This window comes from Mesoplodon mirus, assembly GCF_964341445.2.
Source record: "Mesoplodon mirus genome assembly, chromosome: 16".
In the NCBI taxonomy this organism is placed as follows: Eukaryota; Metazoa; Chordata; class Mammalia; order Artiodactyla; family Ziphiidae; genus Mesoplodon; species Mesoplodon mirus.
In genome coordinates, this window is record NC_138992.1 from 63,508,960 (window position 1) to 63,526,523 (window position 17,564).

Here is a 17,564-nt window from a genome sequence, read left to right on the forward strand (position 1 = left end):
AGCCTATATTGGCTTCTGCTCTCCTGAATTTGTCATTTTGGCGTGCAGTATTTTATGTTTATCTATACATTGTCTTGGCTGTTCTGTAATTGTCTCATTTATGTAAGTCTTAAACTGTGCCCATGCCCACCAAGGCTATATGTACCTTGACAGCAAGAAGAACTGTCTCTTTTTATATCCTTTGCTGTGCCAGGCTGTAGGTGCTTATCAGGTAGAAAGTAGTCAATAAATGTGTTGTGATGTGAGGATTGGTGAAAAAGTATGAAGGGAATAACATGACCCTGCAATATTACCATACTCTGCTGAGCCATTCTGACTTTTAAAAGTTGTTAATTCGATGCACTTTGGTAAACTGGAGATATAAACATCATATTTATGTGGGACTGTATCTTCTCCCCCTCCCCACCCCCCTGGAATTATTCAGATTGGCTTTGTGTTTTCTGCTTTAGACCTCTGGAGGAGAGGGGGAGGGAGAGCAGAGAGAAAGCGCAAGATCTGGAGGGGTGTGCTGTGAGGAGGAGACTGGATTCTAGACTGAATATGATTCGTCTCCTGACGAGTCCGTCAGTGCCTCATTCTTCTCTGGAATCCTGGTTTGCCTCCATTTATTGGGGGCTCTCAGTGTCGCAACCTGGTAGAGTTACCATATTTCCCTAAGAAAAAATCCAGGGATTGTTTGAGATTGGGATTATCCTGGTTTCAGGTGCTGGTTGATCTGTGCACCTTCACTTTTCTATCCATCTTGTTTGCCCTTCCCACTTCCCTTTTGACGAAACCTTACCGATCTGTGATTTGATTCCCTTAGAGTCATGGTCCGTATGTCTTCAGTAGCTGACAGGCATACTCCTCAGTATTAAGTAACTACTAGACAAGGGGCTCTGTTTCCTCGCAGCTCGCTTGCATGTTCACAGTGTTCTGCAGATGATGTCTGCTTCTGCTGTTTAATCCAGAGGAGCTGACTGATGCCGGGGGGCCGGGGGGCCGGGGGAAGTGGCTGTTGGAGAGTACGGTCCGTGGAGTATCGTGAGGGGACCTGAAGTGATAACACAAAGGTGGCTGCTTAGTACATCCTGATTTCCAGTGTTTGTTTGTACTTTATTCTTTAAAAATGGTATGCTTTAAAAGGTATTTTTTACTTTCTTGTGTTGGTACAGATTTCAAATGAAGTTTTTCTACATATCACAGTTGGCATACTGGTTTCATGCTTTTCCTGAACTCTACTTCCAGAAAACCAAAAAAGTAAGCAGGGGTTTTATAATTTTAAAAATTCTTTTGCCTTTTTTTTTGCCTTTTTTGGAAGTCTTTTTAAAATTATTTCCTCATGTCTCTAACCTCCCTCTCACCTCAAATCTCCCCCCACTATTCTCTCACCTCTCTCCTTTCCACAGAGACTAAGTATCCTTAAGTATTTATTGAAGAAAGCGTCAGTCATTTTAACTTAGAGGGGGATTTTACATTTGACATGTTAGTTTCTCATTTTAAAATTATGTTAGTGGTAATTTAAAATAATTTAAACCAATTTTGCAACGTAATGTTAGTTTTGTGTTACTGATATCCTTAGCAGTTTCACAAGCGAGATCAAAAGGATTAATTAGATTATTGTACAACCAAATGGTACTGTGTATAAGTCCCAAAGAAAAACTCAGTATCGAGAAAAGTAAACCATAGTTAAATATTCACCTTGAATTTTTTCCTGGTGAACTAGGTGGGAAAGATGTTGGTTTGTTTTGTTTGAACAATGAGTAAACCACTGGAGCGCTACAGTAGCCTCCTGTGTAGTTTTGCCCTCAGTACTTCTGAAGTCAGGCTTCTGTGATGTCACAAAGTCAACTTTATTTCCTTTATTTAACTCCTTCTCCTCGAAGAACTCTACCAGCTCCCTGTTGCTTTAAACTAAACTAAAGCTGCTCACCTGTGCTCTGAGGGTTTCTCCTGTCTGTGCCCCCTCCCCTGGTCCCTTTTTCTTCCACTCTCTCCTTAGGCCTCATTCACACTGACATTCTCTAGTTTTAGAATCCCAACACATCAGTTCTTTCTTCTGGAATACCTTTTCCCTCTGATAAATTAATCAGGCACTTTAGTTCTCTTTTTTGGGGCAAGATTGTTTAAATATTCCTATATATGAACTGATACGTGGGTGGGGCTGTGGATAAAAGAAGTCTGATCGTGAGTTAACAACCACGAAGTTGGGCGATAGGTACCTGGGGCTTCGTTATACTGTCTGTGTGTTGTATGTATTTCACATTTTTCCACATTTAAAACACTTGTTAAAATCCCCTTACTTTGAGAAGCTTTCCAAAATAGCAGAGCAACCAACCCATCCAGCAACCATCTTTCCTGTGCCTTCTCAAAAGCCACAAACACTTATTTCTATATATACTCTAAATAGTTAATTCATGAGTATAGGCACTTGATTTATTATTGTGTTGTCTGTGACTTTTCGTATCGCGTGTCTGTCATCATTGATGTCGTTGTCTGCCACGATTAGAAAACACCACCAAATTAGGCCATGTAAAGTACAGTGTTTTTCTAGTTAAGTTGATTGTAAGGATTAGGATGAAGGTGCATAAAACCTTTGACTTAGAACTGTCTTAAGGTAAAATTCTTAGGCTCACAGCTTCCAGTAACGCTTGCATATTCAGTAAGCACCTACTGGGAACCATACATGTCCCATAGCTGCACTGTCCAAATTAGTAGCCACAAGGCACATTTAAATTAACTAAGCAAAAACAAAATTCACTTTCTTCTCTTTTTTTTGCGGTACGCGGGCCTCTCACTGTTGGGGCCTCTCCCGTTGCAGAGCACAGGCTCCGGACGCGCAGGCTCAGCGGCCATGGCTCACGGGCCCAGCCGCTCGGCAGCATGTGGGATCTTCCCAGACCAGGGCACAAACCCGTGTCCCCTGCATCGGCAGGCGGACTCTCAACCACTGCACCACCAGGGAAACCCTCAAAATTCACTTTCTTGATCACACTAGCCCGATTACAAGTGCCCATTCACCACATGTTGCTTCACTGTCTGCCATCTTGGATCAGAGACAGAGAACATGTCCATCATTGCAGAAGGTTCTGCAAAGCACTGCTGAGACTCTCATATCTCATAGTTCCTGGATGTCTTAGTACCATGGTTCCAATAGTTAAAGCTTTCTTCCTGTACTTTTTATACCTGTGGACATAATACCTCTGGGTTTCATTATTAATTCATATGTCTATATCTTGTTCATTGGCCATGTAAGTAGAGAGGGACATTTCAAAGTAATTGTTCATTTTCATTCTCAAAGCTCTTTTCTTATCAATTCCTGCCAGATGGCATTTCTCCAGAAATGCAATCTAATTTTTATGGAATAATTTGCATAACTTAGAATTTAACTGAAACTATTTTTAACACCTACATATGACAGTCGAAAGTAACTGTTGCAAGTAATTAACATAATTTGAAAGTAACAGCTGCATATGTGTTAAACAGTTTTTAAAATTTACTCTATAAAAATTGTTTTTGGAAGAACTCTTTACTGGAAAAAACCAGTACATTGATTGTTTTGAACCGATCCTACAGAGAAATGAAGAAAGGAACACAGTAGCAGTTCAAGATATGTGTAGTCACAAATAACTCAGTTTCTTTTAAGAAGGATATTATAACTATATGTAATATGTATGTTTCAATACAAATAGTCCTCTCTTTCTGCCCATAAGAGGATTCAAAATGTAATTTTTTAGCCAAGTTGAATATATGAAGTTTCAAGGAAGTGTGGATGAAATAGCCAAATGTTTTATTTCTAATATCAGTTTTTTTGGTTTAATTATCCATACATATAATTGTATATCATATAAAGTATATTAAATTAGAAAAATGCTTTCTCCTACTTCATGAGGGTTATGTTCGCCCTTCAACTTTGTTGTTAACATCTGTCCTTCATCCCTCGAGCTACTCTTTGACTCATCTAAGTCAGTTTTTCCAGAGTACATCATTACCTCTGTCTTACTTATTCCTCCACTAGACCTCTCTAAGCATTTAGAAGCGACATTGATTGAGGTTTCTCAGGCTATGTATCTTACCCAAACATTTATTTGTTGTTCAGAATAAAGTAATTGATACAGATCCCTGTAGTGTGAGAGCTTTGAAAAAATTTACATATGAGACAGCTGCATCTGTTGTTTAGGGGCAAATCTGTGCCTTATATTTGGGCATATATGTGATATTCAGTTTAAAGTTAATTTTTCAGTACAGTGTAGTTAAGAAAAGCATTTTCTTTAAAAAACAGAAGTTTACTAAAGTATATGGCTGACCTTTTTAATAAAAACATGTTGGAATAACAACTGAAAATGTCACCTGAAGTTATTTATAATTTTAGAATTTGTTTTGATTTAAGTGTACTATGTTTATTAGATTTTCCATGAAAAATGAAGCTATCAGAGTTTTAAGTCATCACTCTGACTTCATCCTTATATAAGTTACTTGAACGTTAGCATTAAAGATAGATATGAACTTGGCAATGCTTTTCTAATAATTCAGTTTCATTATATATCTTTTTCATTCAAGTATAAAAAAAGTTTGCTAATCTTTAAACAAACAAACACACAAAACCTCCTTTCTGGCTCCTGGTAACAAAATCATAGAATGATGTGTGAAAATGTCTTGAAAAACCAAAATCGCCTTTTCTCAGCCATGTTTATATTCATCTAGACTCTAGATTCTAGAACAGTGATGAACTGCCCGTGGATGGCTTACTGACTCCCTAATTGAAATCTGACGTGGCCAGTGAACTGATATGTGCCAGCATTTCACCCCGCCTTCTCTGTTCTCCCTGAGCCCCAGGGAAACGTGTAGGCCCCAGAGACCCTGGTGCTGGGCAAGGTCTTTACTGTTGGCCATAGACATGTAAGTCCCAGAGGGGCTGTAACCCCATGAGGATTGAAGAATGTCAGAGGAGTCTGGCCTAGAACAGGACTGCTGAAAGCAGCCATTTTCTGAATGAAATCTAGATAAAATTTCTCATTTTAAAAGCCACGCTACATCACGCACATTACCTTTGTATTGTTACTATGGGAATGCCTTTAGCTCACGTTCTCCACCACTTCTTGTGGGCTCTTCCCTGTCACTCATTTATTTTGACACATTGTCTCTGGTTAGGCTTTGAGTATGCAAACATTGCTTTAGAGACACTGGTTAGTTTGTATAAGGCTGAAGTTGCTGTTACTTAGAAAAAGGATTCTTAATACTCCATCCTTTTGAAAGTTGAAGAGACTATTGTAAAAGCTCTTGCCAGGCATTTGATGGTTGTGAAGATGGAAGCTGTGATGGTAGTTTACTTTCCATTATTGACTCATCTGGTCTGCTATCAGAAAGGCAGGGCTGAAATGTAAAGTTGAACCTGAATTTAGGGAAGAAGCTCTGGATTTTTCTTTACCTAATGGCAAGCACAGCCTTGCCTCACTTAATTAGATTGAGATTTAAGGACAAGAAATATAAAAGAAATGGAATGGCTTTTTGAAATGTAGTGTGTTTGTAATTCATAATAGTGTTTTTTTTTTGGTCAGAGGAGAAAAGATAGGCATCTTATGTTCTCTGCTAAATGGCGTATTTTTAAAACTTATTTGTGTTTCTTCTTAAAAAAAAAAAAATCTTTTTTTTTTTAATCCTTCCAAGCAGTTACACTGCTCTGGTTTTTCCAGCAGTTATTCCAGCAAATTAGTTTTTTACATCGATTTACACAAGCTATTATGTAGTAAAATGAGTTTAGTGTTCAATCAGCAATTAAAAAACAAAAAAGCTTTTATTATAAGTATTGGGGGTCCCCCTAGTGTTTGTTTTCCCCTCAGAAATTTGGAGCATTGTTTAACACATCTGAAGGAAGGAATATGGCAGTATTTCCCATACGTAGTCACTTATATGCCACCTTGCTGCAACTTAAAATGTTTTATTTAAAATTATAATGAAAGTTTGTTTTCTTGTATACTATCTAAAATCATTTTGTGCAGTGCCAGTGATATACACACCATGTAGCATGTCAAATTGCCGTTATAGCCCTACAGCTGAGCTGGTCTGAAATGACTATAAGAGAATGAAGAGGCTTTCTTGTGGTTGAACTTCACCATGTTGTCTCGGCACCTTTCTCCCTCTCTCCTTTGGTAAGGAGTAGTTCATTGGAAGTTTGAAAATTATGTGGAGAGAATCTTCAGACAGCCTATTTTCAGAGATACTTCTCTCTCCAGTTGGAAACTCCACTGTAAACTAGGTATTATGCCTTGGGAGTTTTCCCTGAGAGACCCAAAGTGTAGGACTCTATATAGTTCTAGTCAACTGTTGTATGTTCTACCTTTCTAGCACTTGATCTTTGTAGCATTCTTACTAGAAAAGAGTTTTTAGTTTCAAAACTATACTTGTAAACTCTACTCTTTCTCAGAAGATTTGGTCAAGTAACTCCCTACTTTAAATGTAAGTGGCAAAAAGAAGACCAATAGAGACCTGTGCTCAACTCTGTTATATGCCAGAGATGAGTCTAGTGAGGTTCCAGATGAATGCAGCTCAGTCGGCCAACATCAACCACCATTTTAGTGATTTTAATTAGAGCTGCAGTACATGAATAGTACTAACCAGGCTAATAGAGCCTTGTAATATATATGTGCCAAGCTAATAGAGACATACGTATATCAATATATGTGGTAAACTGCCAAAAAAAGAGCAGAAATGAGAGGTACAGGCATTTCATAAATTAACAAGTGTTACATTGGGCCTATCACTGTTCATATTTTGCAAACATTTTTTACTGCAACCCAAGATGAAAAACCAGAGTTTATATCATAATTCTGTGTGTGTGTGTGTGTGTGTGTGTGTGTGTGTGTGTGTAAAATCTGGATTAAGATTTTCATGAAATAATGCAATGTGCTATACACTCTAGCATTTTTTATTCTATTTCGTATTTCAGAACATGTTAGAGTGACCCCCTAAATCGATTTCATGATTCACTTGACTTATGTCTTTGAAAACCACTGTTTCTAAGATAACTAGGTCACTAGGGACTATGGAAGGAAAAAAGAGAAGCAAAAGTAAAATCCGAATACCTGGCTTACAGGTTATTAAGAGGAGAAAGAATATACAAATAGATGGTATCCTAAGTGAGAAGATAAATTTTAACCTTCGATTTTAATGACTTGACTGACAATGCAATGAAAGGGACTAAAAGCATGAGCTAAACAATGTGAATACTATTTAGGTAAACAAAAGCTCCTCTGCTGGTATAAACATAGCAATTTTAATAGTACACGGACATTATGGTTATTAATATTGTGTCATTTAATAAATGTTTATTATAAAAGGAACCACTCAGTACTGAAAGGGATTTGGAGTTCATCTGATTCAGGCAAACCCAGCTGTTACTCACATTTAGATGAGTAGCTGAAGCCAGGAGAGGTTAAAGAACTGCAGCTAATTGGGGTGAGCATTCAGGAAGGGTGCTGGGCAGAGTGGCCTTCAAGTCTTCCTCTGTGACAGTGCATTTTCACTCTGCCACAGTGCTCCCAAGAACAGAACTGCTTCCCCATGTTTTAATCTACTGTGCAATTTTCTGTTTACAGGAAGATATTCCTCGTCAGCTCGTCTACATTGGTCTTTACCTCTTTCACATTGCTGGAGCTTATCTTTTGAAGTGAGTTGGGATTTTTCTTGGGTGTGTATTGGACTGGGCAGATCGTATGCTAATCTGTCTTAATTCATAATTAATCTTTTCATTTTAAATGTGTTTTTTTAACAGCTTGAATCATCTAGGACTTGTTCTTTTGGTGCTGCACTATTTTGTTGAGTTTCTTTTCCACATTTCCCGCCTGTTTTATTTTAGTGATGAAAAGTATCAGAAAGGGTAAGTTGTAGAGCCGTTCTATTTCTTGTGTAATTAAAGTCAGTGCCTGTGTTGTCAAGGACCATACTATTGGCGATTATATTGTTTTATAACCTGTTAGTAGCAGCTTTAAATAAAATGACCCTGTTTAGCTGTTGATGTTGGTATTTTGTTCTCTAAAATAGAGTCTTTCTTAGCTAGAGAGATACTGTATTGGAACTTGTAATTTTGAGGGTTGAGGGTTTACTTTTCTGATATAACTTCTCCTATCTTGTTTAAGTGCACGTTTTTCTTTTGGAGAAGGAAGAATGAACTTTCAGAAGAAATTGAAATAATAGCTTATAGAGCCTTAAAGATATTAAAATATTTTGATGGGAAAATTGAACTGGAACAGAATTGGAGTGATACGACTTATAAAGAATGTGAAGCCTTTAACAACAACAACAACAAAAAAGTAAAACTGAGACTCTCATGAGAATTGGGTACATGGCTTTTGTTTTATCCAGCATTTTCCAAACTTGTTCTATATACCAGTAGTTCCGAGAATCATTAATAGTTGTTACACACACACAAAAAAGATCAGCTAAACAAAAAATATCAAACATTTCTTTACTGGACTTCTAGAACCTGAAATAATGCTGATATGTTATATATCTTCAAGAATGTGATATAAGGGCTTTCCTGGTGGCGCAGTGGTTGCGAGTCCGCCTGCCGATGCAGGGGACACGGGTTCGTGCCCCGGTCCGGGAAGGTCCCACATGCCGCGGAGCGACTGGGCCCGTGAGCCATGGCCGCTGAGCCTGCGCGTCTGGAGCCTGTGCTCCGCAACGGGAGAGGCCACAACAATGAGAGGCCACCGTACCGCAAAAAAAAAAAAATGTGATATAATATGAAGCATTTCCCTAACATTTTATTTCAGAATCCTTTTTGCAGAACAATAAGAAATGCTGTTTTGATATGCACTTACTTAACAGGAATCTGATTTCTACTAGGATCTTTTCTTACCTTTGCAATTCTGTGAATCTGACTTGTGACATTTTTCTCAGATTTTCTCTGTGGGCAGTTCTGTTTGTGTTGGGAAGACTTCTGACTTTAATTCTTTCGGTACTCACTGTTGGCTTTGGCCTTGCAAGAGCAGAGAATCAGAAGCTGGATTTCAGTACTGGAAACTTCAATGTGTTGGCTGTTAGGTAGAGTTGATTTAATATTTTTCTCACTTTGCACTACTATATAGTATGTATTATCAGTTTCAATATGAATCATCTAAAAATAAAGGGATAAATACAGGGGTTAGGGTAAATATTCATTTGATTTGATTTCATACCTGTTAACGATTTCATGTCCAAACTGAAGTACTAAAGCGTTTATTTAACTTCTGGGATTAATCATTAGCAGGATAATTATTTATTAACATAATCTTGTCAATTTAGTGGGAATTTAGTGCTAAGTTAATCCTGTCAAAGCAGGATAGACTTTGGCTTTATTCAATGGCATTGTTGGGGTGCACTCTAATTTTCTGTTTATTCCTTCATATTCTCAGAATTGCTGTTCTGGCATCCATTTGCATTACCCAAGCATTCATGATGTGGAAGTTCATTAATTTTCAGCTTCGGAGGTGGAGAGAACATTCTACTTTTCAGGCACCAACTGTGAAGAAGAAGCCAACAGTGACTAAAGGCAGGGCTTCTAGAAAAGGAACAGGTTTGTATTCAGTAAGCAATGAAAACCTTCAAGTAGGAAACTTTTTTTTTTTTTAATGTTTTGGGGTCTTACTTATAATCTTGTTAAGATTTAAAATCTTATAAAGGAAAGTTTATTCTACTTATTAGCAAAATTAGAAACAAAATCATTTTGCCCCATCCTACAGTTTGTTGGTCAGTTATTCTCCTCAAAAGCTGTCCGCTAAGTTCTCTCTGACAAGTTTTCCAGACTTGATGACTTTGAGCCACTGTAGACCAATGTGGACATGGGCAGTTTTAGTGAATAACTAACCTGGAGCGTGATTGTACTTTCAAGCATCTTACTCATATTTAAAAAGCAAAACCTTTTTTCAGCCCCTTCCCATCTGCCCTTTAGTCCCAGGTGGAACACCTTTTTTTTAAATAACTTCTGATTGTTTGATCCTTCATCTTTGAGTCTGCATCTAACCTCTCTTCTCCTTCTGGCTTTTGATTGAAAATGCATTGACAGTGGAGTAATTTTTTTTCAACATCGAGTGTTAATAGTTGGAACTGTAACACAAGGAGTTCCATTTTAAAATATATATCAACTGTGGTTTGCTCCTTATAAGTCTTTATAGCTGGTAGTTTATGTCCTCCAGTCCTATCCTTATTCAGGCTTGTATCAGCAACTCTTGACCCTTTGCATGTCATATAAATTTTAGTGCATCTTGGTCAGTTTTCACATACACAAATAGCTTCACTGGGGTATTGGATTGATACTACATTGAATCTGTAGATCAGTTGAGGGAGAATTGAATATATCAACCCATGAACATGATGTATACCTCCCACTTATCTAGATTATCTTTAATTTCTCTCAGTAATATTTTTTAATAACTGCTTTATTGGAATATAATTCACACACCATAAGTTCATCCTTTGAAGTGCACGTTTCAGTGGTTCTTAAGTATATTCACCATTAGCAGTCATTTTCCATTCCCTCTGTTCCCCTGCCCCTGCCAGCCTCTTACCTGTTTTCTGTCTCTGTAGATTAGCCTTTTCTGGATATTTCCTATCAGTGGAATCATACAGTGTGTGATCTTTTGCAGCTGTTTCTTTCACATAGCATATTTTTAAGATTCATACATGTCGTAGCATGTACCAATACTTCATTCCTCTTTATGGCCAAATAATATACCAGCGTATGGATATACTATGTTTTGTTTATCTGTAAGTTGACTGACAGTTGGGTTGTTTCCACTTTTTTGGCTACTGTGAATGATGCTGTTAACATTCACGCACAAGTTTTTGTTTGAACGCCTGTTTTTTGCTGTTGGGATATATAACTAGGAGTGGAATTGCTGGGTCATATGATAGCTGTATGTTTAATATCTGGTGGGAACTGCTAAACTGTTTTCCAAAGTGCACCATTGTACACCCATTGTTTTGCATGTTGATATCCAGTTGTCCCTGCACCATTTGTTGGAAAGACTAATCTTTATTGAAGTGTCTTGATACTCTTGTTGAAAATCAGTTGATCATAAAAGTAAGAATTTAATATTTCTGGACTCTCTATTCTAGTCTCTTCATCTCTATGTCTATTCTTATGCCCTTGTCTTGATTGCTATAGCTTTGTAGTAAGTTTTGAAATCAGGAAATGTGAGTCTACCATTTCTTTTTTTTCATGTTTTGGTTATTCTGGGTGCCTTGCATTTCCATACGAATTTTAGGATCAGCTTGTCAATTCCTGCAGAAAAGCCAGCTGGCCTTTGATATGGATTATCTTGAATCTGTAGATTGCTTTGGGGAGTATGAACATAGATGTCCTTCCATCTTTTAGGGTCTTCTTTAATTTCTTCCAATTAAATTTTATAGGTATCAGTGTGTAAGTCTTGCACTTCTTCATTAAATTTATTCCTAAATATTTTATTCTTTTCAATGCTGTTTTAAATAGAATTGTCTTCTTAATTTCATTTCTGGATTGTTCATTGCCAGTGTATAGAAACACAGTTGATTTTTGCATAATGATCTTGTATCCCACAACATTGTTGTGCTTATTAGGGTTTTTAAATTTTACTTTACTATTTAATTCTAGTACTTTTGTGGATTCCTTTGCATTTTCAGTATACAGGATCATGTCGTTGACAGGTAGAGATAGTTTTACTTTTTCCTCTCCAGTCTGGATGCCTTTTATTTCATTTTCCTGTCAAATTATCCTGGCTAGAACCTCCAGAACAATTTTGAATAGAATTAGTGAGAACAGATATCCTCATATTATTCCTGATCTTAGCAGGAAAACATCTAGCCTTTCACCGTTAAGTATGATGTTACCTGTGAGTTTTTCCTAAATGGGCTTTTTCAGGTTGAGAAAGTTTCCTTCTATTCCTACTTTGTTTGTCATTTTTATCATGAAAGGATGTTAGATTTTGTCACGTGCTTTTTCTGCAACGATTGAGATCATCAAATGATTTGTGTCCCTTTTTCTATTGATATGATGGATTATATTAATTGATTTTTTAATGTTAAGCCAACAATGCAGTCCTGGGATAAATCTCACTTGGTCATGTACATAATCCTCTTTAGATGATGCTTGATTTGGCTTGCTAGTATTTGGTTGAGGATTTTTACATCTGTATTCATAAAGAATATTGATATGTATTTTTTGGTAATGTATTGATTTTCAAATGTAAATCCAGTCTTGCATTCCTGGCATAAACCCAAGTTGATGATGACAATATATCACTTTTGCTGGATGGGTTTTTTCAATATTTTGTAAAAATAGGATTTTTTGCATCTGTGTTTATGTAAAATATTGGGCTATAGTTAGCCCTTTTCTGGGGTAATATCCTTGTCAGGTTTTGATATGAGTTATGTTGGCTTTATAAAAAGTATTGGGCAGTTTTGTCCTTCTTATAATGCCAGCGTTATTTCTTATTTAAATGTTTGGAAGGATTCACCAGTGAAGCTATCCAACCTAGACTCTTCTTTATGGGAAGATTTTTAACTACATGTTCACATTCTTTAGTAGATAATAGGATTATTCAGATTTTCCATTTCTTATTGTTTCTCTTTTGGTAAATTGTGTTTTTCAAGGATTTATCCATTTCATTTAAATTTGCAAAATGTATTGATGTAAAACTATTCATAATATCCACTTATCTTATTAATGCCTGTAGAACAGCAGTGATTCCCATTTTTCATTTCCTGTGTAAGTAGTTTATGCCTTTCTCTTTTCTTCTTCCATCAGCCAAGAACCAACATTTGTCTTCTTTTGCTGATTGTCTCAGTTGTGTCATTGATTTCTGTTCTTGTTTCCCTTTCTTTGGGTTTAATTTGCTGTTTTGTTATTTGTGGTTTACCTTGTGGAAATAAATCATAGATTTTTCATCCCTTCTCATGAATTACTTGCAGTTAAGGTCAAACTTCCCTTTCAGCAGTGCTTTACCCTTATTCCACAGGTTTTGATATATCTCTTTCATTATCATTCAGTTTCAAATATTTTATAATTCCAGTTGTGGTTTCTTCTTTGACCCATGGATTATTTATAAGTAAATTGTGTAGTTTACAGACACTGTATTTGGGCATTTTCTAGGTTTTGGGGGTTTTTTCCTACTGATTTCTAGCTTAATTCCACTGTGGTTAAAGAACGTACTCTGAATGATTTCAATTCTTTGAAATTTGTTGATACTTTCATTATGTCTCATCATGTGTTCAATATTGATGAATGTTCCACTTGGACTTCAGAAGGATGTGTATCGTGTGTTTGTTGAGTATTCTGTTCTGTAGGTAGGTGGCAGGTCCATTTGTGATGTCCAGGTTTGTATCTTTACTGACTTGGTGGAAGGAGTTCTGCTTGTTCAGTCAGTTACTGCAAAAGGTATTGACCCATTTCTCCCGGTAGCTTGTAAGTTTTTGCTTTAAATATTGTGAAGATATGTTATAGGTATATCAAAATTCAGGGTTGTTATATAAATCCCTGTGGGATTTGTCCTTTTTCATTGTCACATGTCCCTCTTCATCTCTAGCTTGTCTGAATTTACTCCAGTTCACCGACTATCTTGTGGTAAAGTGTTAGCATGCTCTATCTTTTCCTGTGTTTTTCTACTTTAAACCTTTCTTTGTCCTTAAATATACGTTGTGTCTCTTGTAAGCAGCATGTAATTGGATTTTAATTTTTTTCATCCAGTCTGATGAAATTATCTTTGTTTTTTTGACAGTTATACTATGATGTGCCTGGGTTTGGTTTTCTTTGCATTTATCCTGCTCACTGTTGTGTAGAGCTTCCTGAATCTTGGCTTGGTTTCTTTTGCCATTTTTGGAAAATCCTTCACCATTATTTCTTCAGATACTGCTTCTGCCCCATTCTCTTTCTCCTGTCCTTCAGGGATTCCAGTACATGTGTTAAACCCTTTTACCCCGTCCTTTTATATCTTTTCGTGCTTTCTGCATTTTCCATCCTTTTTTCTCTGAGTTTCAGTCTGAGCATTTTTTTCTAGTTCACTCATCTCTTCTGTTGTGCCTAATCTGCTATTAAATTTATATTTTTAGTTACTGTATTATCCTGTCCTGGGATTAAAGATTTTTGAGTCCTTGGATGAAATTATCTGTCTTTTCATTTATTTTTATTAATCATTGTTCTTTTAATATCCGTGTGTGACAACTCCAGATCTGGATCACCTGGGGATCTATTTCTGATTTTTTTTTTCTCTTAGTTTTCAGTCATTTTGTCTTGTTTTCTGGCACACCTGATTTTTTTTTTTTTTTTATGAAATCACTTTTTGTAAAACTTTAATTTCTGAGACATTTAAAAAGTCACACTAAAAGTATCACACTAAAAGTAAAACAAACAAGACTGACAATTTGTAAACAAAGCACTTTGTAAACAAAAATAATTTGCCAGTGCATCCAAACATTATTTTTAAATAAGCAACATTATACCAATTTTTTAAAATTTAAAAAGTCAGTACTGCATGTAACCTCATACTTAAAAAAAAAATTATTGTAAGAATTCTGCCTTTATACACTAAATACTGTGCTAACAATATAGAAAGCCACTTGGGGCTTTCACACGATGTAATCCTGTGTTGTTGGCACATAAGGCGGTTACTGAGGCCACAGGGAGGCCGACTGGTCTCCAGCAAAGCCAGACAGAAGCCAATGCCCCTAAGATCAGGTTGAATACTGAATATTTTGTGTAAAAGCATGCAGAGGCTCTGGATGAATTAGTAGAAGCTCTGGATCATTCTGTGTCACTGAAGCTGATCTATTTCCAGTTTGTCCTCATTCCGAGGACATCAACTATTTCTAAGGGCTTTCTTCTCTGGTGGGCCCCAAATTCATATTTTTGTCTCCCTATCATTGTGAGACTTCCCAGTTCTCTCTGTAGCTTTATTCTTTGTTAGGAGTTACTTTCTGCTTGATTTTTCTCAGTCTTGCTTGGTGCGTGCACGTTTAGTAGTTGGCAAATACCTTGGGGGAGAAATATACTTAGCTGACTTGGTTTTTTTCCCAGTGCCTTCAAATAGCCATTTTTGTATTTGCCTTTTGTGGATATTTTTGGAGGGAGGGTTGGTCTGGCATCAGTTATTCCATCATAGCTTGAAGAAGGCGATTATAACACTCTTAAACATAAGAGTTATCATACTAAACACCAATTTTTTAATATGTTGGAAAGAAACATATCCCCAAGAACTTCCCTTGTCTGCTGTCCAGTGTGAAAATGTTCCTTTTTTTCTACCCAAAGTATTGCTCTGCAGACTATTTTATAGTTCTTCTAATTGTTTTTAGAGTTTCTGTCTTCTCTTTTTTTCCTACCTTCAATAGTAGTTACTTTCCTTTTTTAACTGTTTTTTAGTTGAGATGTAGTTGACATATGTAATTACTTTTAATTTGCTGCTTTCAGTTCATTGTGTTTAACATGTTATCAGGTTTTATGGTTGGTTAAATACTAGTAAAGATTAAGCACTAGTAAGTAAGTTTCACCTAAGGGCATAAGAGTATATATTAGGTTTTAAATTTTCTTTTCTGAGGGTACCTTTATGTGTAAAAGATAATATTATTTGCACTTACTTAGAAAGTAATCCTGATTTTTTTCTCTTTTCAGAAAATGGTGTAAATGGAACAGTAACTTCAAATGGAGCAGACCCTCCCCGTAATAGAAAAGAGAAATCTTCATAATGAATTACAATCTAATTGATTAATGTCCCCAAAGAAATCTGCTTTTTACTATATCTTTCAGCACTAGAGATTTTTTTCTGTTCTTGAAAATACAGTTTGTGCTCTTTGATTCTTGCTACTATTGTTCCATGCATTTTTTAAAGGGCATTTGAGGGGAGGATGATTACTATGAGTGAAAAAAATACTTCAGCTTAGACTAAGCTACCTGCCTTCAAATAGTTTAGGGACCACCACCATATTTTATTTTATTTTGTTTTTTATCTTTCAGCATTTTTCTAATGATTTGAAGAGAGAACTATTTACAAAAATTCTACATATCAGTGATACAATTTCTTGCTCTCACCAATTTTTTATATTAGCAAGATGGCCTATTCCAGCAAGGCCATATTTTTTAAGTTATCTTTCAGGGCAAAATGGAAATAATATAAAGTTGGATGTCAAACTTTAATATGTTTTCAGTGTTCTCTAATTTTTAGGAATTTTTGTAGCCTTTACACTTGGGAAAAAAGATTTGTAAATTCACCAAAATACTTGTGTGCTTTATTTTATAGTGGTTGTTAATGTTATTTACATCCCCATTTTTTTAAGGGAGAAAAAACATACTTTTGGTTATGGCGTGTGAAGATTTATTGCCATATATATTGAATCAAAATATATTAACATAAAAGTACTTGTGAAGTAAAATTTTTCTTGTGCATTTTCAACACTTGTAAACTGGAAATCAGAAAATTAAATATTTACTATAAAGAAGAAATTTGACCATAGCCCTTTTTGATATGTTTATTAATAATAACTCTTAATGGGGCTTGTCATAAGTTTGATACGCACAGCAGCTTAGAACAATACTGTTTAACCTGAAAACCCTTTTAAAAAATAATGCCTACTTGATTTATATATATAAGAAGATGTCAATATTTGGAAAACATTTAATGCACTAGCCTCAAATTGAAAATTCAGGTGGATAAATAGTCTTAAAAAAGACAATGCTTTATGTTATAACTGTAGCTTTGGTCCCATCCTTATTTGAGAAACATTTATCTGTATAAAACATATTTTTGGATAAATATATATATATATATTTGTATCTCTATAGAAAGGCTCTAAAAAACATTTGAGTAAAGTATTTGGTTCCCTTTTCTATAATTATCCTTTAAAATCTTTATAGCTCTATTTGGGTTTTTGTCGTCTTTACAGGACATATGTCACTCCTTTCAATGTTCACATTTCGCTCCCCACTTCTCACTTTTGTCACCAGCTAATGTTTGCACCATTTTTAGTATAAAAGTTGCAGACCTGATAGGTCTGCAGTTTAATCAGTTGCCATGCTGCTAGGAAGTCGTGCTTTCTGTTTCCAGCTGTTTACCCACTTCCTGGAAAAAGTAGTAGCTCTCTGTAGCATCATGGAGTTTCAGTGGAACCAAATCTCTGCCATTAAAAACTGGCATTATATTGAACTATACATTGAGAAATCAATCAGAATAAAAATTTTTACTTTCACAAGCTGTATCTTGGATGTTTTCTTTGTTGTTAGCAAATTTTATGCTATTTTTTAGTGTCTAATCTCATTAAAATGTACACATTGAAAGAGTGTACTTCTGATAAACATTTAGAACAGCCTTTCCTAAAAAGTGTGTTCTACCAAAAAAGATGATTCGTTTCATATATTATTCATGAGGGCAACTGTGTGAAAAAGTGGTTTATAACCAAACTCAGGGGCTATTGAGTTAAACAAACTTAAAGGTGTCTTTTTTACTGCAGGACTAGCCATCCTTTATAGGCACAGGTGCTTCCTGAGGCACGTGGAATGACGACAGCGGGGACACAGCATGCAGTGTCTCCACACTCGTTTGAGGAACCTTCTTTCTATGAAATTACATACAGCATATGCCGTG

At 36.0% G+C, this 17,564-nt stretch overlaps 1 protein-coding gene across 1 annotated transcript in view; it reads left to right on the forward strand.

The window, feature by feature from the left end:
- The window catches only part of TRAM1 (translocation associated membrane protein 1), a 29,710-nt gene extending 12,538 nt beyond the window's left edge, over positions 1-17,172 (forward strand). Inside the window, exons 6-11 of the mRNA XM_082600981.1 lie at positions 1,155-1,239; positions 7,575-7,645; positions 7,751-7,855; positions 8,881-9,024; positions 9,375-9,535; positions 15,599-17,172. Of these exons, the coding sequence (XP_082457107.1) occupies positions 1,155-1,239; positions 7,575-7,645; positions 7,751-7,855; positions 8,881-9,024; positions 9,375-9,535; positions 15,599-15,672 (640 nt within the window). The 3' untranslated portion in view covers positions 15,673-17,172. The remainder of the gene's footprint in view (positions 1-1,154; positions 1,240-7,574; positions 7,646-7,750; positions 7,856-8,880; positions 9,025-9,374; positions 9,536-15,598) is intronic.
- Positions 17,173-17,564: the final 392 nt, after the last annotated feature.